This window comes from Staurois parvus, unplaced genomic scaffold (assembly GCF_062004578.1).
Source record: "Staurois parvus isolate SC_StPar_1 unplaced genomic scaffold, SC_StPar_1.0 ptg000374l, whole genome shotgun sequence".
NCBI classification, from domain to species: domain Eukaryota; kingdom Metazoa; phylum Chordata; class Amphibia; order Anura; family Ranidae; genus Staurois; species Staurois parvus.
The window spans coordinates 740,848-762,862 of record NW_028318170.1 but is presented as its reverse complement, the minus strand read 5'-3'; the positions used below and the strand labels follow the sequence as shown (position 1 = coordinate 762,862).

The following is a 22,015-nucleotide window of genomic DNA, read 5'->3' as shown; positions in this document are numbered from 1 at the left end:
GGGGGGAATTCCCCGTTAGACGCAACGTGATTATAAAGGGCAGATAGGTGTGACTTAAGGTTAGGTGCAAATGTTTTGTAGAATTCGTTCCCTGGCGATTTGTTTAAGGGTAGGGTGCTTATGACTTTTTCAATTTCTATGGGTGAGATTGGCACTGAGAGAGATTCGAGTTGAGAGGGGGTGATGTGGGCGAGGTTGGTGTTACATAGGAAGCGTTCAATGGAGGGAATCATTGGTTGGGTTGTATTAGAATCATCTTTTATGTTATATAGCTTCTGATAATATGTTGCAAAAGCGTTGGCAATATCTTGTGGATTTGTAAGAGGAGAGCGTGTGGTTGGGTGTTGGATCGTAGATATTTTGGTCTTAAGTCGTTTTTGTTTGATGGTCTTAGCAAGAAGAGAGCTTGCTTTATTTCCGAGTGCATAGAATTTGGTCTTTGTTTTTTGGTGTCATAAGAGTGGAGTAAAAGGGTGCGTAATTTGTTTCTATCTTGGTTTAGAGTTGTGGATATGGAGGGGTTAGGGTTTTTTTTGTTAATTTCCTCATTTAGGTTAATGGAGGTTAGAAGTTGGTCAATTTGTTGGGAACGCTGTCTATTTATACGGGAGTTTAATTGTATGAGGATACCTCTCATGTAGGCCTTGTATGTTTGCCAAAGTGTAGTAATTGAGATATCCGGAGTGGTGTTGGTAGCAAAAAACAAGTTGTGGGCTTCTAAGATATGATTCTGATTGTCCGGAAATTTCAGGAGTGAAGAGTTAAGTCTCCAAATCGGTGGGAGCGCCGAGCGTCGATCATCGTCCAAGGATATACTGGTTGGTGCGTGGTCTGACCAGGAAATGGTTTCAATGTTAGAGGAAGTCACTTGTTGTAGTGTCCATTTGTCAATGATAAACATATCTATTCTGGAGTATGAAAGATGTGCTGGGGAGTAGTAGGTATAGTCTCTCTCGGAACCATGTTGGCATCTCCATATATCATACAAGTCGTGATTATGTAGAAATTGATTAAAGGTATATTTAGTGGGTTGCTTCTTGGAGGATGAGTCCACGAGTGGGTTGCTCATAACATTGAGGTCTCCGCCAATTATTATTATTATTATTATTATTATTACATCAAGTTTATATAGCGCCAAAGGGTTTGCTCAGCGCTGTACAATAGGGGGACAATACATGGCACAGTACAACAAAAACAGACAGCGTACGAGGGGTAAGAGGGCCCTACTCTTTCAAGGTTACAATCTAGGAGGGAGGGGGTAGTGGAACAATAGGATGTGGCTGAGGGGAATGAAGTGGCTGAGGGGGATGAAGTGGTGGGAGGAATGAGGGAGAATGGCCGTTAGGTGAGGGTGGGGTAGGCTTCCCTGAATTCAATTATGAGTCTGCCTTGTTGAATTCAATTATAAGTCTGCCTTGTTTATGGTCAGAAATGGTCTTGTAGAGCGTTCGATAAAATTGCATTTGGTTGTTGTTTGTGCCGTATACATTCACCAATGTGTGGGTTATGTCATTTATCTGGCAAATGAGGATATGAAAGCGTCCATGTGGGTCGGCTATTTTCGAGATGAGGAGGAAAGGGAGAGAGTCGTTAATGGCTATAATAACTCTGTTTTTCTTTTTGGGATTGGTTGCCATAAATATTTGTGAGAAATGGTGCAGGTGTAGTTTAGGCGTTTTTTCCGTGGCGAAATGGGTCTCCTGTATAAAGAGAATGTCGGCTTGGGATTTCCGTGTTTCTTTAAGGAGCAGCGATCTCTTGAAAGGAGAGTTTAGGACTCTAACGTTAAGAGATGTTATATTAATCATTTATATAAATTTCTTCATTGAAAATATACCGTCGGGTTGTTGTTTGAGAGGGTCGAGACTCGGTAATCTCCTGGGGAAGGAAAGTGATAGCATAGTTGTGGTACCAGTAAGGCTCGATTGAAGGTTTAGAGGTAGTGGCCCTGGTAGCCTCAAGGATTACACGATCAGGAGTAAGGCGGAGTGGCTGGTGGTGCCATAGGAAAAGGTGAGAGGAGACACAAGGGATAATAAAAATAGTTTTGCAAGAAATGAAAATAGGCCAAGTAGCCAACATCGCTACTTTAGAACTGGGGGGTATAGACAGGCTTTGACCGCTGGCAGGGTCCTGCCAAACATGGACTTGGAGAGCGAACTTCATCAAATGTAGGCCGATTGCCAGAAGTTTAAACAATGAAAAATGACCCCCGGGGGGGGGGGGGGGAGGAAAGATGTCAGCACCTGGAATGCTCCATGTAACTGCTTACGATGCCTCCATGCGCTGGGCAGAGTTAGAGGTGGTGTCCTGTGTATCTGCAGGGAGGAGGTTCCATGTCTTGAGCAGGTCTAAGCCTGCTTCCAGGTTCCTGATGGTGAATATTCTGCCTTGTCGTCGCACTATTAATTTAGTTGAGAAGCCCCATTGGTAGGCTATGCCGTGATTCCTTAGGGCCTTAGTGATGGAAATCATTTTTTTCCTATTAAGGAGCGTGGCTTTGGATAAGTCCGCATAGAGGCGGAGATTTGCATGTGATGGCGGGAGAGGTGGCGGATTTCTAACCGCAATCATAATTTTTTCTTTAACGTGGTAAAAATGTACCCGGATCAGTACATCTCTTGGAATAGATGCCGGCAGAAACGCCGGTTTGGGCAGTCGGTGGGCTCGATCAATCGCGAGCTCTAGATCTGAAAGTGTTGGGAGGATTAGTTTGAAGTATTGCTGTATGTAGGGTAGCAGATTTTCGCTCGGCACTGATTCAGGGATCCCTCTGAATTTAATGTTGTTGCGGCGCGAGCAATCTTCTAAGTCTGCTAATTATAAGTTGATTTGCTCGATATCAGATGAGTGATCTGTATGAGCGTCAATCAAATCGTTATGCGCTGTTATTATGTCGCCCAAGCTGCTTTCAATGTGGCAAATTCTGCGTTCTTGGTGCTGTACCACGCTAGTTATTTGGTTTAAAGACGCAAAAATGTAGTTTTGCAGAGATTGACGGAGTGACGTCAGCATGTATTTCATGGACACCTCCGTTAGCGGCTGATCCGCCGCTGGGAATGCGTCTATATCTGGTAGGTTTAAAGTAGGGGGTGGAGGCGGGAGATTCAGGGCTTGGTAGGAGATGTTAGGGTCCTGGTCCAGACGTGGCCTGGATTTGGCAGGGCTGCTAGTTGTGGGGGACAAAGGGGGTGATAACTCACCAGGGTCCCCTGGGTAAAGCGATTCTTGCAGCCTCGGATCCCTGTGCTGGGCCCTGTAGTCCTCCTCGTGGCTGCTGTCTCCCTGTGTGTCTCTGCTGCGGCCGCCATCTTGGATTCCCTGCACAATAGCAGGGAAGAATTATGTCAACTTCCCGGGGTGATCCGGGGTGATCTGGGGCTCTCCTCCTGCGGGGCATGGTGATCGGGATGCGGGCAGAGGTAGGTGACACTGTGGGGTGATTTGTTTCCCCCGGGGGCGGTGAGTGCCGCTTTATAGCTGGCGGGTGGACGGAGCTGTGCTCAAAGCGCATCCATCCCGTAGCCGGCCGCGCATGCGCCCCTCTTAATAGTCCATTTAAACGTCAACTAATGTGGAAAGAAGTCCACAGGCTTCATGGGGATGTGCTCTGTGTCCAGGAAACACACTTTTCCTCCCTCAAAGCTCCACATCGCTCACACCACCTATTCACACATGTGTTTACAGCTAATGGTCCTACCAAGAAGTGTGGAGTTCTTATAGTGGTCCGTAACTCGGTGGCTTTCTCATTGCTCTCTCAAGTGGCAGACAGCAAAGGCAGATTTTTTATTATTGTTTGCAAAATGAATAATTATTATTATTATTATACAGTATTTATAAAGCGCCAATAGTTCACTCAGCGCTGTACATTACAAAGGGGGACAGAACATGTGACAGAACAATACCAATACAATGTGATACATGAGGGGATCGAGGGCCCTGCTCTTTCGAGCTTACAATCTAGGAGGGAGGGGATGGTGGCACAGGAGGAGATAGCTGTGAGGGATGGAGTGGTAGGAAGAGTGGAGGAGGTCGGCAAGTTAGCAGGGGGTGGGGTAGGCTTCCCTGAAGAGATGGGTTTTCAGGGTGCGCCTAAAGGAGAGGAGAGTAGGTGATAATCTGATGGGTTGGGGCAGGGAGTTCCAGAGGATGGGTGACACCCTGGAGAAGTCCTGGAGGCGGGCATGGGAGGAGGAGACCAGGGAACTAGATAGAAGGAGGTCTTGTGAGGAGTGGAGTGTGCCTGCTGGGTGGTACTTGGATATTAGGTCAGTGATGTAGTTCGGGGCAGTATGGTGGACAGCTTTGTACGTCAGCGTTAGGTTTTGAATTTGATCAATAACATTGCATATACCATTGTGAATCTCTACGCCCCAAATGTTCACCAAGTTCACTTTCTAAATTCTCTCAGGAAAAAAGTAGCAAAGATTCAGAAGGGCCTTCTGTTGTAATGCTATTATCAATAAATCTCTTGATATTTCTAATCCCTCCAGCAGTTTGAGACACTCTCTAGCTCATGTATTAGCTGAAGCTAATCTTTACAATCCATGGAGATGTCTACATGCCTCTGAAAAAGACTTTACATATTATTCGGCCCCTCAGAAATCTTATTCAAGAATTGACTTTTTTCTTACTGATATTCGCTTACTGCAAAATATTATCAAAGCCGAAATCCATCCTATGACATGATCGGATCATGCACCTATATCACTGAGTATTGAAGAGACTTTAAAGTTCTCCCCTGTATTTTTATGGCGTAATGATGTCTCTATGTTCTGCAATTCTACTTTTCAATCTTCTCTCACTGAAGCTTTGATATCAATTCTACTTCTGTTAATGTGTTTAGTATGTGGTGTCCTCATAAGGTGTATTGTAGAGGTTTACTTCTAAAGTTGGCTTCCAGAGCAAAGCGTGATAGGAATCAAATCTTTTCTGACACGATCGACAAGATAGCTAGGCTAGAACATAAGCATAAGCAATCTTTATCCCCTACTGTCTTGCGAGAACTTCAAGAAACCAGACTTGAGCTCAGGACCCTCTTGTCATGGCGACATGGCCAAAATTTGAAAAAAGCTAAAGCTACCTTTTATACTCAAGGGAACAAGGCGGGAAAATTGCTGGCAAGTTACTTGGGTGTTAGACAATCCAAATCTAAATTGGCTTCTATTTTAGACCCAATATCAAACAGTATCATTTACCATCCTAGTAGCATAGCAGCGGCTTTCCACCCCTACTATTCTCAGTTGTATAACCTTAAAGATGACCCGCATACTAAACAACCTACACCAGAGCTCATAAATCAATTTTTTGAAAACCTTTCACTGCCTACTTTAGATCTCCACAATTTAGAGGGGCTTAACCAACCTATTCTAGAAAGTGAAAAAAGCGCAGCTAATAAAGCTTTATCAAAGGGGAAGTCCCCAGGGGCTGATGGTTTTACTTCTGAGTATCATAAGTAATTCCAATCCATATTAGTACCCCACCTTAAAAGGATCTTTGATAAAGCGGTGTCTACGTCCACATTCCCACCTGAGATGTTAAAAGCCATTATTGTCACTTTGCCAAAACCGGGGGAAAACTCCAGACTGCCCTCAAAACTTTAGGCCTATTTCCCTACTAAACACAGACCTTAAAATTTACGCTAAAATTATAGCAATTTGTCTTTTAACAATTACCCCTCTGCTAATTAAAGCGGACCAAGTGGGCTTCGTTAAAGGACGACAAGCATCAGATGGAACTCACAGAATTCTTAATCTGATGCACTTGACTGAATCTCGAGGATCTCAGGATGTGGTTTTGGCATTGGATGCTGAAAAAGCCTTTGATAGAGTACATTGGCAATACTTAGATGCTACCCTATCTAAATTCGGTATCAATGTCTTTATAAAATTAAGTATTTACATCCAATGCACTATCTGAACCCTTCAGCATTACTAATGGAACAAGACAGGGATGTCCCCTATCTCCTATCATTTTCTCATTGGTGATGGAGCCGTTAGCATCCAAAATTAGAAATAACTCGCAAATCTCAGGTATTCCAGTAACGAATACCTCCTATAAAACTGGATTATTTGCAGATGATGACATTCTTACAGTTACTGACCTGGTGAATTCCCTTACAGAAATCTCTGCTTCCTTAGAGTCCTTCAGTGCGGTCTCTTATTATAAACTTAATGTCCCCAAATCTTGTGCCCTCCCAATATCTGTTTCAAGGGGACCTTTGAAATACCTTAAAGATAAATTTCCCTATAATTGGACTCTTAAGAAATTGGACTATCTAGGTATATGTACAGTATATCAGCCCCGTCCTCCAACACATTTAAAGATAACTATGAAAAATTGTATCAATCTATTTTAGTGGATTTAGTGAAAAATTTGAATCATCATGGATAGGCAGAATAGTCGCTTTTAAGATGTTGATCTTTCCTAAAATATTATACTATTTTCGAACAATTCCAATTCTTTTTTTTTTTTTCCAATTCTTATACCTTCTGCCTATTTCCGTAAGTTGGAGGTGGCTCTTAAAAGATACATCTGTAAAGGAAAAAAACACGGATCCCATTCCTGTCCTTTACTAAACATGGGTCTAAAGGAGGGATCGGCCTCCCGATGCTTTCTACGTATTACTATGCAACTATCCTTGACCAACTATCCGCTTGGTTAACCCCATCTGATAAGCTATGGGTACAAATAGAGCAGAGTGTGGCTCCCAATAGAGATCTTCGTGCACTATTGCTGGCTAAGTCCATCATATCCAAACTTATACCTACACTCCTCCCATCCATTCATTCCACACTTGAGGCCTAGATAATAGGTCTCCACAAGTTGAACTCCTCCTCTCCAAAACTTCATATGGACATTCTACTAACTGCATACAAACTCTTTATTCCTAACCTCAATACCTACCCCTTAAGGCAGTGGTTCTTAACCTGGGTTCGATCGAACCCCAGGGGTTTGGTGAGTCAGTCTCGCGGGTTCGGCGGAGGTGAAGACCCACACCCGACTCATGATTCGTGCAGTAAATATTCATTATTATGTTTTTGTTTTTGTGTGAAAATCATGTTTTAATGGTTTTGTTCTTAACGGTTTTGTTCATTTTGTGCACCTATTTATAAATATATACCTAAATATATACCTATGTTTTGAATTTGAAAAATCATATTTTATTTTTCCAATTAAGAAGGGTTCGGTGAATGCGCATATGAAACTGGTGGGGTTCAGTACCTCCAACAAGGTTAAGAACCACTGCCTTAAGGGAACTAGGGTATAGCACTTATGCTGAGATAGCTGACACCACACCAAGCAAAGGTCTACACCCATTTCTACAAATTAGAGGTTTTCACGGTATACATCCGAAGACATGGCTTGAGATAGATTCAAAACTATGGCAGGCGTTAACTAACCCTATCAAAATAAAAAAGATATCTCATGGTTCTATAAATTTTTACACTATGAGAATGATGTTTCTATTCTAGGCTGTGTGAGTATATGGGAGAAGGGCCTCCAAAGATCTTTCACTCGAGATAATTGGGATGCTGCCCTGTGCAATAATTTAAGTATTACAAAATGTACCAATCATTGGGATTGTTCTTTTAAAATATTGTATAGTGGCTACCTTACCCCATACAAATTAGCTAAAATGTACCCAGATGTGTCGTCATTGTGCTGGAGGAATTGTGGTAGGGAAGGTAACTTGCTTCCCGTTTTGTGGGAATGCCCATGTCTACTCAACTTTTGGCAAGCAGTTTTTTCTCTTAGATTTCTGGCATAATAACCAATCCGGCACCACACCTGGCCTTACTTTATATCACCCTAAACCTATTTCCCGCCCAATTTAGAACAATAATTGGTCATATACTTATTGCATCCAGAATGGCCATTCCGGCTGTATGGAAATCAACAAAGATTCCCTCTATATCCAAAATAATTCAAAGAGTGCAGTTACATTATGTCTGTGAGAGGGCTGTGGCCCTTAATACCCAGCATATGGAGAAATTTGATTGGAAATGGGCTAGTTGGAAAAAGATGTTTACGAATCACAATATGAATATATGCAACTGATGATGATATTATTAGCTTTGGTTTTTGTGTGGTTGACTTGGTTCTCTGTTTCTCCCTCACCCTTCATGTTTCCCTTGCCTTTCTCGATCCCCTCTCTCCCTTTTTGTTTTTGATCTCCTCCCCTCTTGATTTCAAACCCTGGAGGTTGTGCTCTTTGTTGCCTGTCCTTCGGGGATGAGAGTGATGGAATTTAATGTACTATGCAGTTTCTATGTGCTTTACATATAATCTCATTATTCGTTACTGTTGATAATCAAACCTGCTAATACTGTATATCTTGTTTATTATAAATCGGTTGGCCAATTAGGCCTGTGTATGACTGATTTTGCAGATAAGAATGCGTTTGAGACATGGTACTTATATAAGTTTATATTTGTTTTCCAATTTGCCTCTCTTTATGTTGTTGTATTTGAAAAACACAATAAAAAAGAATTGAAAAGAATTCTATTGGGGACCCATTCTATGGGGACACATTATATTAGGATCCATTATAAAAGGGATCCAGTAGGATTCTATTGGGGATCTATTCTATGGGGACACATTATATTAGGATCCATTATAAAAGGGATCCAGTAGGATTCTATTGGGGATCCATTCTATAGGGACACATGATATTGGGGACACCTTCTGGTTCTATTCATCAGACATTATTATAGTCAGATCATTATATTGGGGATAAATCCCATGTTTTCTGTCACTAGTAAATCTCATGATTATTTCTTCATCTTTTTCCTCGGAGATTTTTCCATCGAGTTTCATCTCTTTCTCTCTATTTGTAGATCGATTATTTGTTTGTATTTCTTCACACAATAAAATCATCCATAGAACAAACTCATTGTAAATGTATTAATAATAATGATAGATTCCCATTGTCAGGAGACACTTCCCGTCCTGCTGACAACATTTAACCAGACAGGAAATCTTCAAAAGGACCAATATATATAAAAATCTGACTGGGGCTCTAACCCCTCCCCCACCCCATCCACAACTAAGAAAAAGGTCATGGCTGCAAGTTTGATCATTTCTTAGTATAGATTGTATGGAATAGGAGGGAGGAACAAGGGGAGAGGAGACCCCATCCCGTCCAATCACAGTGACCGCCCAGCACCCTGCACAGAGTGACTGCATGTGGGGGAGGGGCAGAGAGGAGGGGGAGGGGCATGAAGAGGGAGATTGCTGAAGTCATATCTGATCATTTTCTATGTCATAATTACAGAGAAAGTAATATGTCAGATTGTCATGGCATGGATGGAGAGATAGACAGATAGATAGATAGATAGATAGATAGATAATAGATAGATATCACATCCCTCCTCACTGGCCAATAATAACATATAGTTGGACCGATATTCTACCCAATCACAGTGATCAGCGACAGAGGGAGAAATCTCACTTATTATTACCTATAGTAGAAAACTCTGAAGGACACCAACTGGGGCCCCGCCCACTGCTTTATCCCATTGGCTGAACATTCCACTAAATCACATCTCTCCTCCCTGTGACATCACCAATCCCTGGGCGGAGTTCTCACTTTCCCCGATTCCCCCCACAGATCTTTATACAACTTCTCCATACCCATACCCCGGCATGGAGGGGCTCAGTGAAGGTGGTGGTGAAGGTGTGGAGGTGTCGGATCGGGTCACACAGACCATAAAAGGAGATCCGCCCGGCCTCATAATCCAGATATATCCTGACTCTGGTACTGGGGGGATTGGGGTGTAAGGAGATCCTTTTACTGTCATGTATCACCATATACTGATTACCATTCCTGTACAAATCCCAGGATTTATTATTTCCAATCCCTGACTGCCGTCCTCTCCTGGCTATACTGGGGTAACACATCCTGACTCCCCATCTAACTGACCTCCCAACATCCACTTCCCAGTAATATCTCCCTGAGGAGAAACTCTGACTGCTCAACACCTGAGACCAATCCTGAAATCTCTCTGGTGTTACTGGACGATTCTGGTTCCTACCTGACCAGGATACAGTTTTCCTGTCATCTGATATAAGTAGCTTATTATGAGCTGTGTTTCCATCCAGTAATATGTCCTCAGCTCCCTGTATATAGAAGGATACATTTACCCCTGTTATTATATCAGATAATGTGTGTAATGTGTGTGATATCCCAGCCACACCCAGCCCCCCTCCATCATGGAGGAGTTCCTTATGTCTCTTTCTGTCCTCATTATCTCCATCCTCAGTATCACACAAGTCATCTGTGTCTGATTCCTGTAGGACAGTCAGTGGATCCGTCATGTTACACATCTCCTCAATGTCACGCATCTTCCTGGACAGCTCCTCCTTCTTTATTTCCAGATCCCGGATGAAGATGGAGACCCGCTCTGTCCGCTCTGATATCTCCTGCAGAACTCTCTTCTCCAGGTCATCCAGACGTCTCCTGAGATCTATAAACAGGGCAGTGAATCTCTCGGTGTCACCAGCCTCTTCTTCTTCTAATTTCCTCCTGTGTTCCTCCAGACTCTGGACTCTTTCCTCCATCTCCTCTCTCTTTGTCAGAAGTTTCTGCAGAACATTCCTCAGTGTTTCCTTCTTCTTCTCAGAAGCCTCATCCAGCATCTCCACCTGGTGTCCTCGATGTTCTCCAGCCAAACGGCAGGACACACAGATACAGGTCTCATCCTCAGTGCAGTAATACTCCAGGATCTTCTTATGGACGGAGCATTTCCTGCTCTCCATGGACAAGGTGGGGTCAGTTAAGATGTGTTCTGGGGACTTTTTGTGGACTCTCAGGTGTTTATCACACAGAGAAACCTCACAGTGTAGACAGGATCTAACAGCAGGTATAGGAGAGTCCACACAGTAAGTACAGAAGACCCCGGACTCCTCTTGATCTGGCTGAGCAGAAAGCAACTTCTCCATTATGTTACATAGAGTTATGTTCCTGTGCAGTGCAGGCCAATCCGGGAACTTCTCTGTGCATTTAGGACAGGAATATCTTCCAGACCCCTCCTGTGTATCCAGAACACGAGCAATACAGACCCGGCAGAAGTTGTGTCCACATTTCAGGTTTACCGGATCAGTATAAATGTTCAGACAGATGGAACATTCCAGCTCAACTCTCAGATCAGCAAACGCCATCGCTGACAGCAGAAAGAGAAATGACAGTGAAGGTCTCTGACACCGGGGAAGTAATATTATATGAAGGGATCAGAGTACAGAGGAGGGAGGTTTTACTCACAGTAGTAAAGATAAGCATATCTCTTAACTGTAGAAGAACAATAATGAGGGAAAGACAGTTGTAAAGTGGGTGATTACAGGTTACAATATCTGTGAACGTTTTAGCCCTGTCTGCACTTTGCGGTCCCGGTATTAATTGCACTGACATTTACGTGTATAGCAAGTTGCAGGCTGCCCAAAGCTAGGAAGCTGGGATGATTGTCTCCTTTTCCAATGTGTACATGGTCCAGCCCTTTAATGTGAGCCCACAAATACAAGGGGAGGGAACTGTCATCATTTGGCCTGCTTGGAATCTGGAGTACCCCCACGAGAAATGGGGGAGGGTCTTCTGCACAATGTGGTCTCTCCAGAACATGTGGCCACCTTCTGAGCGACCCTGTTGGGATTCCCCATGGAGTTAGGAACCTATTAGTAATGGACTGCTAAACAGACTTTCGCTCCTTGGAAGGTATGCACTGGGTACCCTGCATTAGTTAGGTTAGGAATGTGTTTTCTGTGAGACTGTGCATTATGGACTGTACTCCTGCAAGTCTTCAATAAAGTTGTTAACCGTTTCCTGCCTGATCTGATGTCTGTCCAAAGGGGTGCATGAAGGTATATGGAATATTAAAAAACAAGGCCTGTAACACACAAGGGGATGAAGAGGAAAAGTTATATATCCACTGTGGAAGAGTGAACCATGTTGAAGAGCTGGAGGGAAGCCATATTTAAGATGCAGTTGCTATGAGTAACCAGGACTGGTGAGATGTTATAGAAGCCAGCCAGTGGGAGAGTGGTATCAGGCATGAGTGACAGTTACCTCTGGTTAGCAAAGGGGGTTGGTGATCTAACTCCTTTCCTATCAGTCAGTACCCCTAGAGCAGCACAAAGAACATATGGACCTAGGTGGAGGTATAGGAGAGATAAAGTAAAGAGTTAACATGTCCACACACAGAGGTCCAAGCTTGGTGGATGGTGGGACCTCCACATTGTCACTGGGAGTGAGGTGGCAATTAAAGCTAGGCTGGTGGAGTGAGACACAGGCTCCGAGGTGTCCCCTTCAAAATGCTGCATTCAGGCTCTGAGGTGTCCCCCTCAAAATGGTGCATTCAAAAATATAGGGGGTGTAACGTCACAGGAAGAAGTGTCTCACAGTAAGGAGCTTCAATTTAAATGTGTATCTGTGTGTAGCACTACCCTTGAAGGAGCAGCTTGTATGATGTCCCAGTTTCACCTTATTTCACCCCGCAGCCATACACAGTGTATTCCTAAATACACACACATATTTTTGCTCATTGTCTTCAATAGTCAGTCTAGGGCAGTGATCGGCAAGCCGCGGCTCGCGAGCCACATGCGGCTCTTTACACAGGCTCTTTACGCGGCTCGCGAGCCACATGCGGCTCTGTGTGCCGGGCGCCCGCTCCCCTCCCTCCTCTCGGGCGGCCGCCCCAAAAGTCAGGACTCTGCAGCTAGCCCAGCAATGGGCAAACTACGGCCCGGCGGACCTTTTTATCCGGCCCGCGGAGCGTGGCAAACATTGGCTGTCAGGATGTAGGCGGGGCAGCGTGACGAACTCCTCTCCTCTCACAGTCCGCCCTGAAGACCGGAACGGCGCGGGAACACGGCGAGAGGAACGCGCGGAGCAAAGGTAAGTGAATTGACACAATACGGGGAATGAATTACTATAGGGGGGATGAATTACTATAGGGGGGATGAATTACTATATTGGAGATGAATTACTATATGGGGGATGAATTACTATAGGGGGATGAATTACTATATGGGGGATGAATTACTATATGGGGAATGAATTACTATATGGGGGATGAATTACTATAGGGGGGGATGAATTACTATATGGGGGATGAATTACTATATGGGGGATGAATTACTATGGGGGATGAATTACTATGGGGGATGAATTACTATGGGGGATGAATTACTATGGGGGATGCATTACTATATGGGGGATGAAATACTATGGGGGATGAATTACTATATGGGGGATGAATTACTATATGGGGGATGAATTACTATATGGGGGATGAATTACTATGGGGGATGAATTACTATGGGGGATGAATTACTATATGGGGGATGTATTTTCAGTTTTAAAAATGTGGCTCTCAAAATAAATTTCAATCATGGTTTTGGCGAGATTTGGCTCAGTTGAAAAAAAAAGGTTGCCCACCACTGGTCTAGGGGATGTTTTGTTTTTATTGTAGAACTGCGGATAGGGATGAGGAATGTAGCAGAATACTCCAAATTAGAACTATTCACACTGAGGACATCTAGCTGATTTCTTAGTTGAACACTCTAAAAATCTTGACTAACAGTAGATAGTAGACCTCCTTGTAACATACAGCAGCAAGTAGTTTAGGACTGAGCAAAGCCCCTTCTGGTAGTAGTAGTTACAGGGCTGAGCTCCTGGGGTATAAGCCAGTTGTGACAGACTGCGACAACCCAAAGGTAACATTGCCCCTTTTGCAGTAGCAACACTCGGAAAAGCTCTTCAGAACACTAGCCAGTGTTCCCTTTTTCCAGACCCACACCAGAGGAGGTATCAAGTCCCCAAATTCCTCAATGGCAGTACTCACAAGGCCCAAGGACAGAATGGTTGCCTCCTTCCAATAGTCCAAGTGATACCAGACAGAGCTTTGGCAGACAGCTCCCCTCAGCTTACTGAAGAACCGGGGTCACTCTCTCTAACTTCAGGCCCGCAGGTCGACCCACCTGAGGCCACATGGCAGCAAGTGCCAGGCAATGCAGCCTGCCTCCAGCCTGGCTGGTGAGATCCGCTCCCAGGAAATACACTGAACCCATGTGATCTCAGACTAGAAATACCAATCCCGGCATGCAATGGGTCCTCCTTCCCCTGAAATTGGCCAGGACTGCATTCATATTCATGCTGTTCATTTACCTAGCCCCTTCCCATGTTCTGGAAGGCTCTCCTAGCTTCCTGGAGGTGGGCAAAACCCAGACAAACTCCAACAGCACCAGAGCAGTATGAGCAGACCTGACTAATCAATCATAGCACTCTGTTAGGCAGAATACCACACTGAATTTACCTGACAGTCTGTCTGGTGAGAAGAAACCTAACTGTTAGGGATGGTGTGATGAACCGTCGTGATCACATTTTGCCCTTTCTGTTTCAGTTTTCTCCCCTTTGTAAAGCTGTATATATTTAGCAGCTGTTACATAGACAGACATTCTACATTGTTTGTTTAGGGAAATGTGACCTTGTAGCCTTTCACTTCTCTAGAGTTCATACTGTATTGTTGGGTTGTAGGGTTTTGTTGTGGGTGGGGAAAACCCAGTGCCAGGCTGTCTGGTGGGGGTGAAGCTGTATTTACTGAGCTGTGTTTAATAAAGATTCATTCATTTCACCCTACACGAAGTTCCGACTCGTGGTTTGGGATAGCAGGGAAGGATTGGTTTTGAGCTCTAATACCTGCCTTGACAGAGTGCTGGAAGACTTGCTGGAAAAGTGGACCATTGGCTGAGACGCATCGCTCCGCATGAGGCAGCCCAGGCAGAACGGTTCCGCCACAGATGGGCTGCATGTTCAAGTCGAACATAAGTTCAACTTGAACATGGCCATTCATGTGTTCGCTGAACACATAAACAGTACGGGTGTTCGGCGGGCTAGTGGCACACAATGCACTGCGCCCTCACAGTGCATTGTGATTGGTCAAATAAATGCACCTGACCATAGGTCAGGTGCAATGCTTTGACAAATAACAGCATGTGATGATATCACAAGGGGCGGGGTTAACCCCTGCCCCCTTGTGACATCATGACAGTATATAAGAAATGTCATAGTGAGCATAGCTGTCAGACGGCAGAAGCCGGGGTGGAGAGCGGAGTGTTTTTTTATTTTCCTTTTTTTGGGTAGCGGTGGCAGCGGGCATTGTGATTGACATTGGATCTACTTCTGGGGACTTTTTGTATTTTTATTTTTAATACAGGACTTGTCAAAGTTTGTCTCCTGTCTTTTTTACACTACACTTTTTTGTGAATTGGTAGCAGTATCATTTACCACATTTTCATTCACATACTGGGGGCTGGAATCTGGGGGCCCCCTTGTTAAAAGGGGCTTTCAGATTCTGATAAGCTCCCCACACACAGACCCCCACAAACATAGGCCACGGATGTGGAAAAGAGGTCCTTGTCCCTATCAACATGGGGGCAAGATACTTTGGGGGGGAGTCCCCCACCCCATTGCACCCCCAATGTTGAGGGTATGTGGCCTGGTATTGATCAAGAGGAGGGGAGGTGCTTGCTTGCCCCCCCCCCCCCTTTCCTGACCTGCCGGGCTGCATGTTCGGATAACGGTCTGGTATGGATTTTGGGAGGGACCATTTTTTTTTTTAATTTTGGCATGGGGGTTCCCCTAAAAATCCATACCAGATCTGAAGGGCTTGGTATGAATGGTAAGGGGGACCCCACATCATTAAAAAAAAATGTAATTGCTGGGCAATGCCAACAGTTCTTTTGACATTCAACTGTTGGTGGGGAACCCCACTGACAGCTGAGACGTGAATGAATGTCTCACTACTAAAATACCGCGTGACTTCATCATAGAACTCCCGCCGGATTCTAGTAACTTGGCAGGATCTTACCACATACTCAGATGCAGGAAGATATTGCTCATTTGTTTGGTTCGTGTTCAAAGTTCACAGTCGAACATTCTGTAGGTTCGGATGTTGGACCGCGAACTGAACAAGGGGATGTTCGGCCCATCACTACTAACTATACTCATCCTAGACCTGACTAGGAGGGTGCAACATGTGCAAGATGAATGGCTCACTTCTACATACGGAGTGCCACCTTAATGCTGATTATCACATGACTGCGACCGCTCATGGCCCCTAATTATGCCTTCATTATTGCTCCAACACCCCGACATGCAGACAATTCTGATGGCATTCTTTAAAGGAAATTGAGTCGGCCAATTGTAAAATCTAAGGTCATATTCAGAGCTGAGGTGTAGAAGCCACAACACCTCTTTCATCTTCCTCTACATATTATGTTTTCCACCACATGAATGGAGGAGGGGGATTATTCATTCATACAGGGAGTTATTGGGCATCAATGATAAGCAGGCTGTCTATATTACAGAACAGCATGAAACACTTCTTACATTAGAAGCTGAACTATGCTAATACCATCCACAATCCGTGGTGATGTCATCCACCACATTTCTTTCTATGACATCACCTGGGAGTCCCTGCTATATATTTATGTCTGCTGGGAATCTGTCATTTAGGGGTGGGGGAGGGGCTTGTACTGACTGGCAGGCAAAGTTTCTTACCATGGTTGATGTGAATTACATCTCTGGACATCAGGATTAGCACGGTCCTACAAAAGGAATAGCCCCTGTTCCCGGACCTACAAACTGCTGACCCCCCATCCTCTGTTCTCTGACATTTTATACTGTACCCCCACTTCAGACAGTCTAGATATTAAACATTTAGGCAGTTTCTGACACTGATGTAGTAGCTTACTGAGTATGCCTCTCCCCTGCCACTGGTGACCTCTGTCCTCTCCCCTGCCACTGGTGACCCCTGTCCTCTCCCCTGCCACTGGTGACCCCTGTCCTCTCCCCTGCCACTGGTGACCCCTGTCCTCTCCCCTGCCACTGGTGACCCCTGTCCTCTCCCCTAACACTGGTGACCCCTGTCCTCTCCCCTGCCAGAGGTGACCCCTGTCCACTCTCCTGCCACTGGTGACCCCTGTCCTCTCTCCTGCCAGCTGTGACCCCTGTCCTCTCTTCTGCCACTGGTGATCCCTGTCCTCTTTCTTGCCACTGGTGACCCAGGTCCTTACTCCTGCCACTGGTGACCCCTGTCCTCACTCCTGCCACTGGTGACCCATGTAATCTCTCCTGCCAATGGAGACTCCTGTCCTCTTTCCTACCACTGGAGACCCTTGTCCTCTCCTTGCACTGGTGACTCCTGTCATCTTTCCTGCCACTGGTGACCCCTGTCCTATCTCCTGCCAGTGGTGACCCCTGTCCTTTCTCCTGCCAGTGGTGACCCCTGTCCTCCTTCCTTCCACTGATGACCCCTGTCCTCTTTCCTGCCGCTGGTGACCCCTGTCCTCTCTCCTGCCGCTGGTGACCCCTGTCCTCTCTCCTGCCGCTGGTAACCCCTGTCCTCTCTCCTGCCGCTGGTAACCCCTGTCCTCTCTCCTGCCGCTGGTGACCCCTGTCCTCTCTCCTGCCGCTGGTGACCCCTGTCTTCTCTCCTGCCGCTGGTGACCCCTGTCCTCTCTCCTGCCGCTGGTGACCCCTGTCCTCTCTCCTGCCGCTGGTGACCCCTGTCCTCTCTCCTGCCGCTGGTGACCCCTGTCCTCTCTCCTGCCGCTGGTGACCCCTGTCTTCTCTCCTGCCGCTGGTGACCCCTGTCCTCTCTCCTGCCGCTGGTGACCTCTGTCCTCTCTCCTGCTGCTGGTGACCCCTGTCCTCTCTCCTTCCGCTGGTGACCCCATCTACTCTCCTTCTGGTGACCCCTCTCCTCTCTTCTGCCACTGGTGACCCCTGCCTTCTCTCCTGCCACTGGTGACCCCTGTCTTCTCTCCTGCCACTGGTGACCCCTGTCTTCTCCCCTGCCACTGGTGACCCCTGTCCTATCCCCTGCCACTGGTGACCCCTGTCCTCTCCCCTGCCACTGGTGACCCATGTTCTCTCCCCTGCCACTGGTGACCCTTGTTCTATCCCCTGCCACTGGTGACCCCTGTCCTCTGCCCTGCCACTGGTGACCCATGTTCTCTCCCCTGCCACTGGTGACCCTCGTCTGGTGACTCCTGTCCTCTCTCCTGCCACTTGTGACCCCTGTCCTCGCTCTTGCCACTGGTGACCCCTGTCCTCTCTCCTGCCACTTGTGACCTTTCTCTTCTCTCTTGCCACTGGTGACCCCTGTCCTTTCCCCTGCCATTGGTGACCCATGTCCTCTCTACTGTCACTGGTGACCCCTCTCCGCTCTCCTGCCACTGGTGATCCCTGTCCTCTCTTCTGCCACTGGTGACCCCTCTCCTCTCTTCTGCCACTGGTGACCCCTGTCCTCTCTCCTGCCACTGGTGACCCTTGTCCTCTCTCCTGCCACTGGTGACCCCTGTCCTCTCTCCTGCCACTGGTGCCCCCTGTCGTCTCCCCTGCCACTGGTGACCCCTGTCTTCTCTCCTGCCAGCGGTGACCCCTCTCCTTTCTCCTGCCACTGGTGACTCCTGTCCTCTCTTCTGCCACTGGTGACCCCTGTCCTCTCTCCTGCCACTGGTGACCCCTGTCCTCTCTACTGCCATCTCTATTGGAGATCAATTCTATGGGGACACATTATATTAGGATCCATTATAAAAGAGGCTAAGTTCACATTTAATAACATGTCACGTGTCCCACCCCTCCACGGATCACAGGTGCAATGCTCTGTACACTCAATCCTTACACAAATAATAAATGCACATTTTTTATTCTATCAGCAAAAACATTTGTATTTATCATTATTTTATCAGGATAAAGGTTTTGCATGAATACATAAAGGCTGATCATTGTAAGCACCCCTGCCAGTGGTAAATAGTTTGTCTCAGCCCTCTAACTGCTACATCTGCAGGACAGCTTGTACTTTTATAAAAATAACATACTTGCTGGTTGGATCATCATGTGAAAGTAAAGAAAGCGTAAAAAAGAAAACTAATGCAGCCACCATATCTAAGAAATGGTAAGCTGCAGTATAATAAATGTTTGGTATGAGGGGTCATGTGATCTCCCAGCATACACTGTTCAGGCCTGAGAAGCCAATCAGCAGACTTGTATCCCGTGTAAGCTCCAACATAATCCAACATGGAGCTGTGACATTTTTCTGTCCCCTAGACAATATGACACATTTGGGGCTCCCAGGTCATGTGACATATTCGTGGACCTAGGTCATGTGACATATTTGGGACCCCAGGGAATATGACATATTTGACCCCTGGCTTTCATTGGAGGATCCCATAAAGATGAAGGAACACATTAACCCCGCCTTCTCCTTTTCCCTTAACACATCTCATCTTATTCAGCACAGAGCAGAGTGTGAGACCCGGAGCAGCCAATCAGACGGTGTGACTGTTAGCAGCACTATGATGTAGATCGTTGTTCAGCGTGTTCTCCGGTCTCACCCTCTTTGGATTCCCCTGTATTCTCCATATTACCAGCCTCATGTATGACGTGTCTCCATAGAATGTTCTAACCCCTCCCCCACCCCATCCACAACTAAGAAAAAGGTCCTGGCTGCAAGTTTGATCATTTCTTAGTATAGATTGTATGGAATAGGAGGGAGGAACGAGGGGAGAGGAGACCCCATCCAATCACAGTGACTGCACTACACCCTGTACACAGTGACTGCATGTGGGGGGAGGGGCAGAGAGGAGGGGGAGGGGCAGGAGGAGGGAGATTACTGAAGTCAAATCTGATCATTTTCTGTGTCCTAATTACAGAGAAAGTAATATGTCAGATTATCATGGCATGGATGGAGAGATAGATAGACAGATAGATAGATAGATAATAGATAGATAATAGATAGATAGATAATAGATAGATAGATAGATAGATAGATAGATAGATAGATAGATAGATAGATAGATAGATAGATAATAGATAGATAGATAATAGATAGATAGATAGATAGATAGATAGATAGATAGATAGATAGATAGATAATAGGTAGATAGATAGATAGATAGATAGATAGATAATAGGTAGATAGATAGATAGATAGATAGATAGATAGATAATAGATAGATAGATAGATAGATAGATAGATAGATAGATAGATAGATAGATAATAGATAGATAGATAGATAGATAGATAGATAGATAGATAGATAGATAATAGATAGATAGATAGATAATAGATAGATAGATAGATAGATAGATAGATAGATAGATAGATAGATAATCGATAGATAGATAGATAGATAGATAGATAGATAGATAGATAGATAATAGATAGATAATCGATAGATAGATAGATAGATAGATAGATAGATAATAGATAGATAATAGATAATAGATAGAATAGATAGATAGATAGATAGATAGATAGATAGATAGATAGATAGATAGATAGATAATAGATAATAGATAGATAATAGATAGATAGATAGATAATAGATAGATAGATAGATAGATAGATAGATAGATAGATAGATAATAGATAGATAGATAGATAGATAGATAGATAATAGATAGATAGATAGATAGATAGATAGATAGATAGATGATAGATAGATAGATAGATAGATAGATAGATAGATAGATAGATAGATAATAGATAGATAATAGATAGATAGATAGATAGATAATAGATAGATAGATAGATAGATAGATAGATAGATAGATAGATAGATAGATAGATAGATAGATAATAGATAGATAGATAATAGATAGATAGATAGATAGATAGATAGATAGATAGATAGATAATAGATAGATAGATAGATAGATAGATAGATAGATAGATAGATAATAGATAGATAGATAGATGATAGATAGATAGATAGATAGATAGATAATAGATAGATAGATAATAGATAGATAGATAGATAGATAGATAATAGATAGATAGATGATAGATAGATAGATAGATAGATAGATAGATAGATAGATAGATAGATAGATAATAGATAGATAATAGATAGATAGATAGATAGATAGATAGATAATAGATAGATAGATAATAGATAGATAGATAGATAGATAGATAGATAGATAGATAGATAATAGATAGATAGATAATAGATAGATAGATAGATAGATAGATAGATAGATAGATAGATAGATAATAGATAGATAGATAGATAGATAGATAGATAGATAGATAGATAGATAATAGATAATAGATAGATAATAGATAGATAGATAGATAATAGATAGATAGATAGATAGATAGATAGATAGATAGATAGATAGATAGATAATAGATAGATAGATAGATAGATAGATAGATAGATAGATAATAGATAGATAGATAGATAGATAGATAGATAGATAATAGATAGATAGATAGATAGATGATAGATAGATAGATAGATAGATAATAGATAGATAGATAGATAGATAGATAGATAGATAGATAGATAGATAGATAATAGATAGATAGATAGATAGATAGATAGATAGATAGATAATAGATAGATAGATAGATAGATAGATAGATAGATAGATAATAGATAGATAATAGATAGATAGATAGATAGATAGATAGATAGATAGATAGATAGATAGATAGATAGATAATAGATAGATAGATAGATAGATAGATAGATAGATGATAGATAGATAGATAGATAGATAGATAGATAGATAGATAATAGATAGATAGATAATAGATAGATAGATAGATAATAGATAGATAGATAGATAGATAGATAGATAGATAGATAGATAGATAATAGATAGATAGATAGATGATAGATAGATAGATAGATAGATAGATAGATAGATAGATAGATAGATAATAGATAGATAATAGATAGATAGATAGATAGATAGATAGATAGATAGATAGATAGATAGATAGATAGATAGCACATCCCTCCTCACTGGCCAATAGGAACATGTCAATCTGGTAGTTGGACCGATATTCTACCCAATCACAGTGATCAGCGACAGAAGGAGAAATCTCACTTATTATTATTTATAGTAGAAAAGCCTGAAGGACACCAACTGAGGCCCCACCCACTGCTTTATCCCATTGGCTGAACATTCCACCAAATCACATCTCTCCTCTCTGTGACA

General features: G+C 43.7%; 1 protein-coding gene across 1 annotated transcript; it reads right to left on the bottom strand.

Moving 5' to 3' along the window:
- Positions 1–3,767: 3,767 nt before the first annotated feature.
- LOC149456145 (E3 ubiquitin-protein ligase TRIM39-like) lies at positions 3,768–11,163 on the bottom strand. The gene is made up of 2 exons (XM_089685396.1): positions 9,637–11,163; positions 3,768–6,103 (listed from the first exon to the last, which is right to left on the bottom strand). The coding sequence occupies exons 1-2, from the start codon at positions 11,161–11,163 to the stop codon at positions 6,068–6,070; spliced, it is 1,563 nt and encodes a 520-aa protein (XP_089541522.1). The 3' UTR covers positions 3,768–6,067.
- Positions 11,164–22,015: the final 10,852 nt, after the last annotated feature.

What these genes read in the sequence shown, in the direction of transcription:
- LOC149456145 (XM_089685396.1), bottom strand. Translation starts at nt 11,163, where the DNA reads ATGGCGTTTGCTGATCTGAGAGTTGAGCTGGAATGTTCCATCTGTCTG. An exon ending in CCCTCCATGCCGGGGTATGG is followed by an intron (nt 6,104 to 9,636) that starts GTATGGAGAAGT and finishes GGAATTCACCAG; the next exon opens with GTCAGTAACTGTAAGAATGT.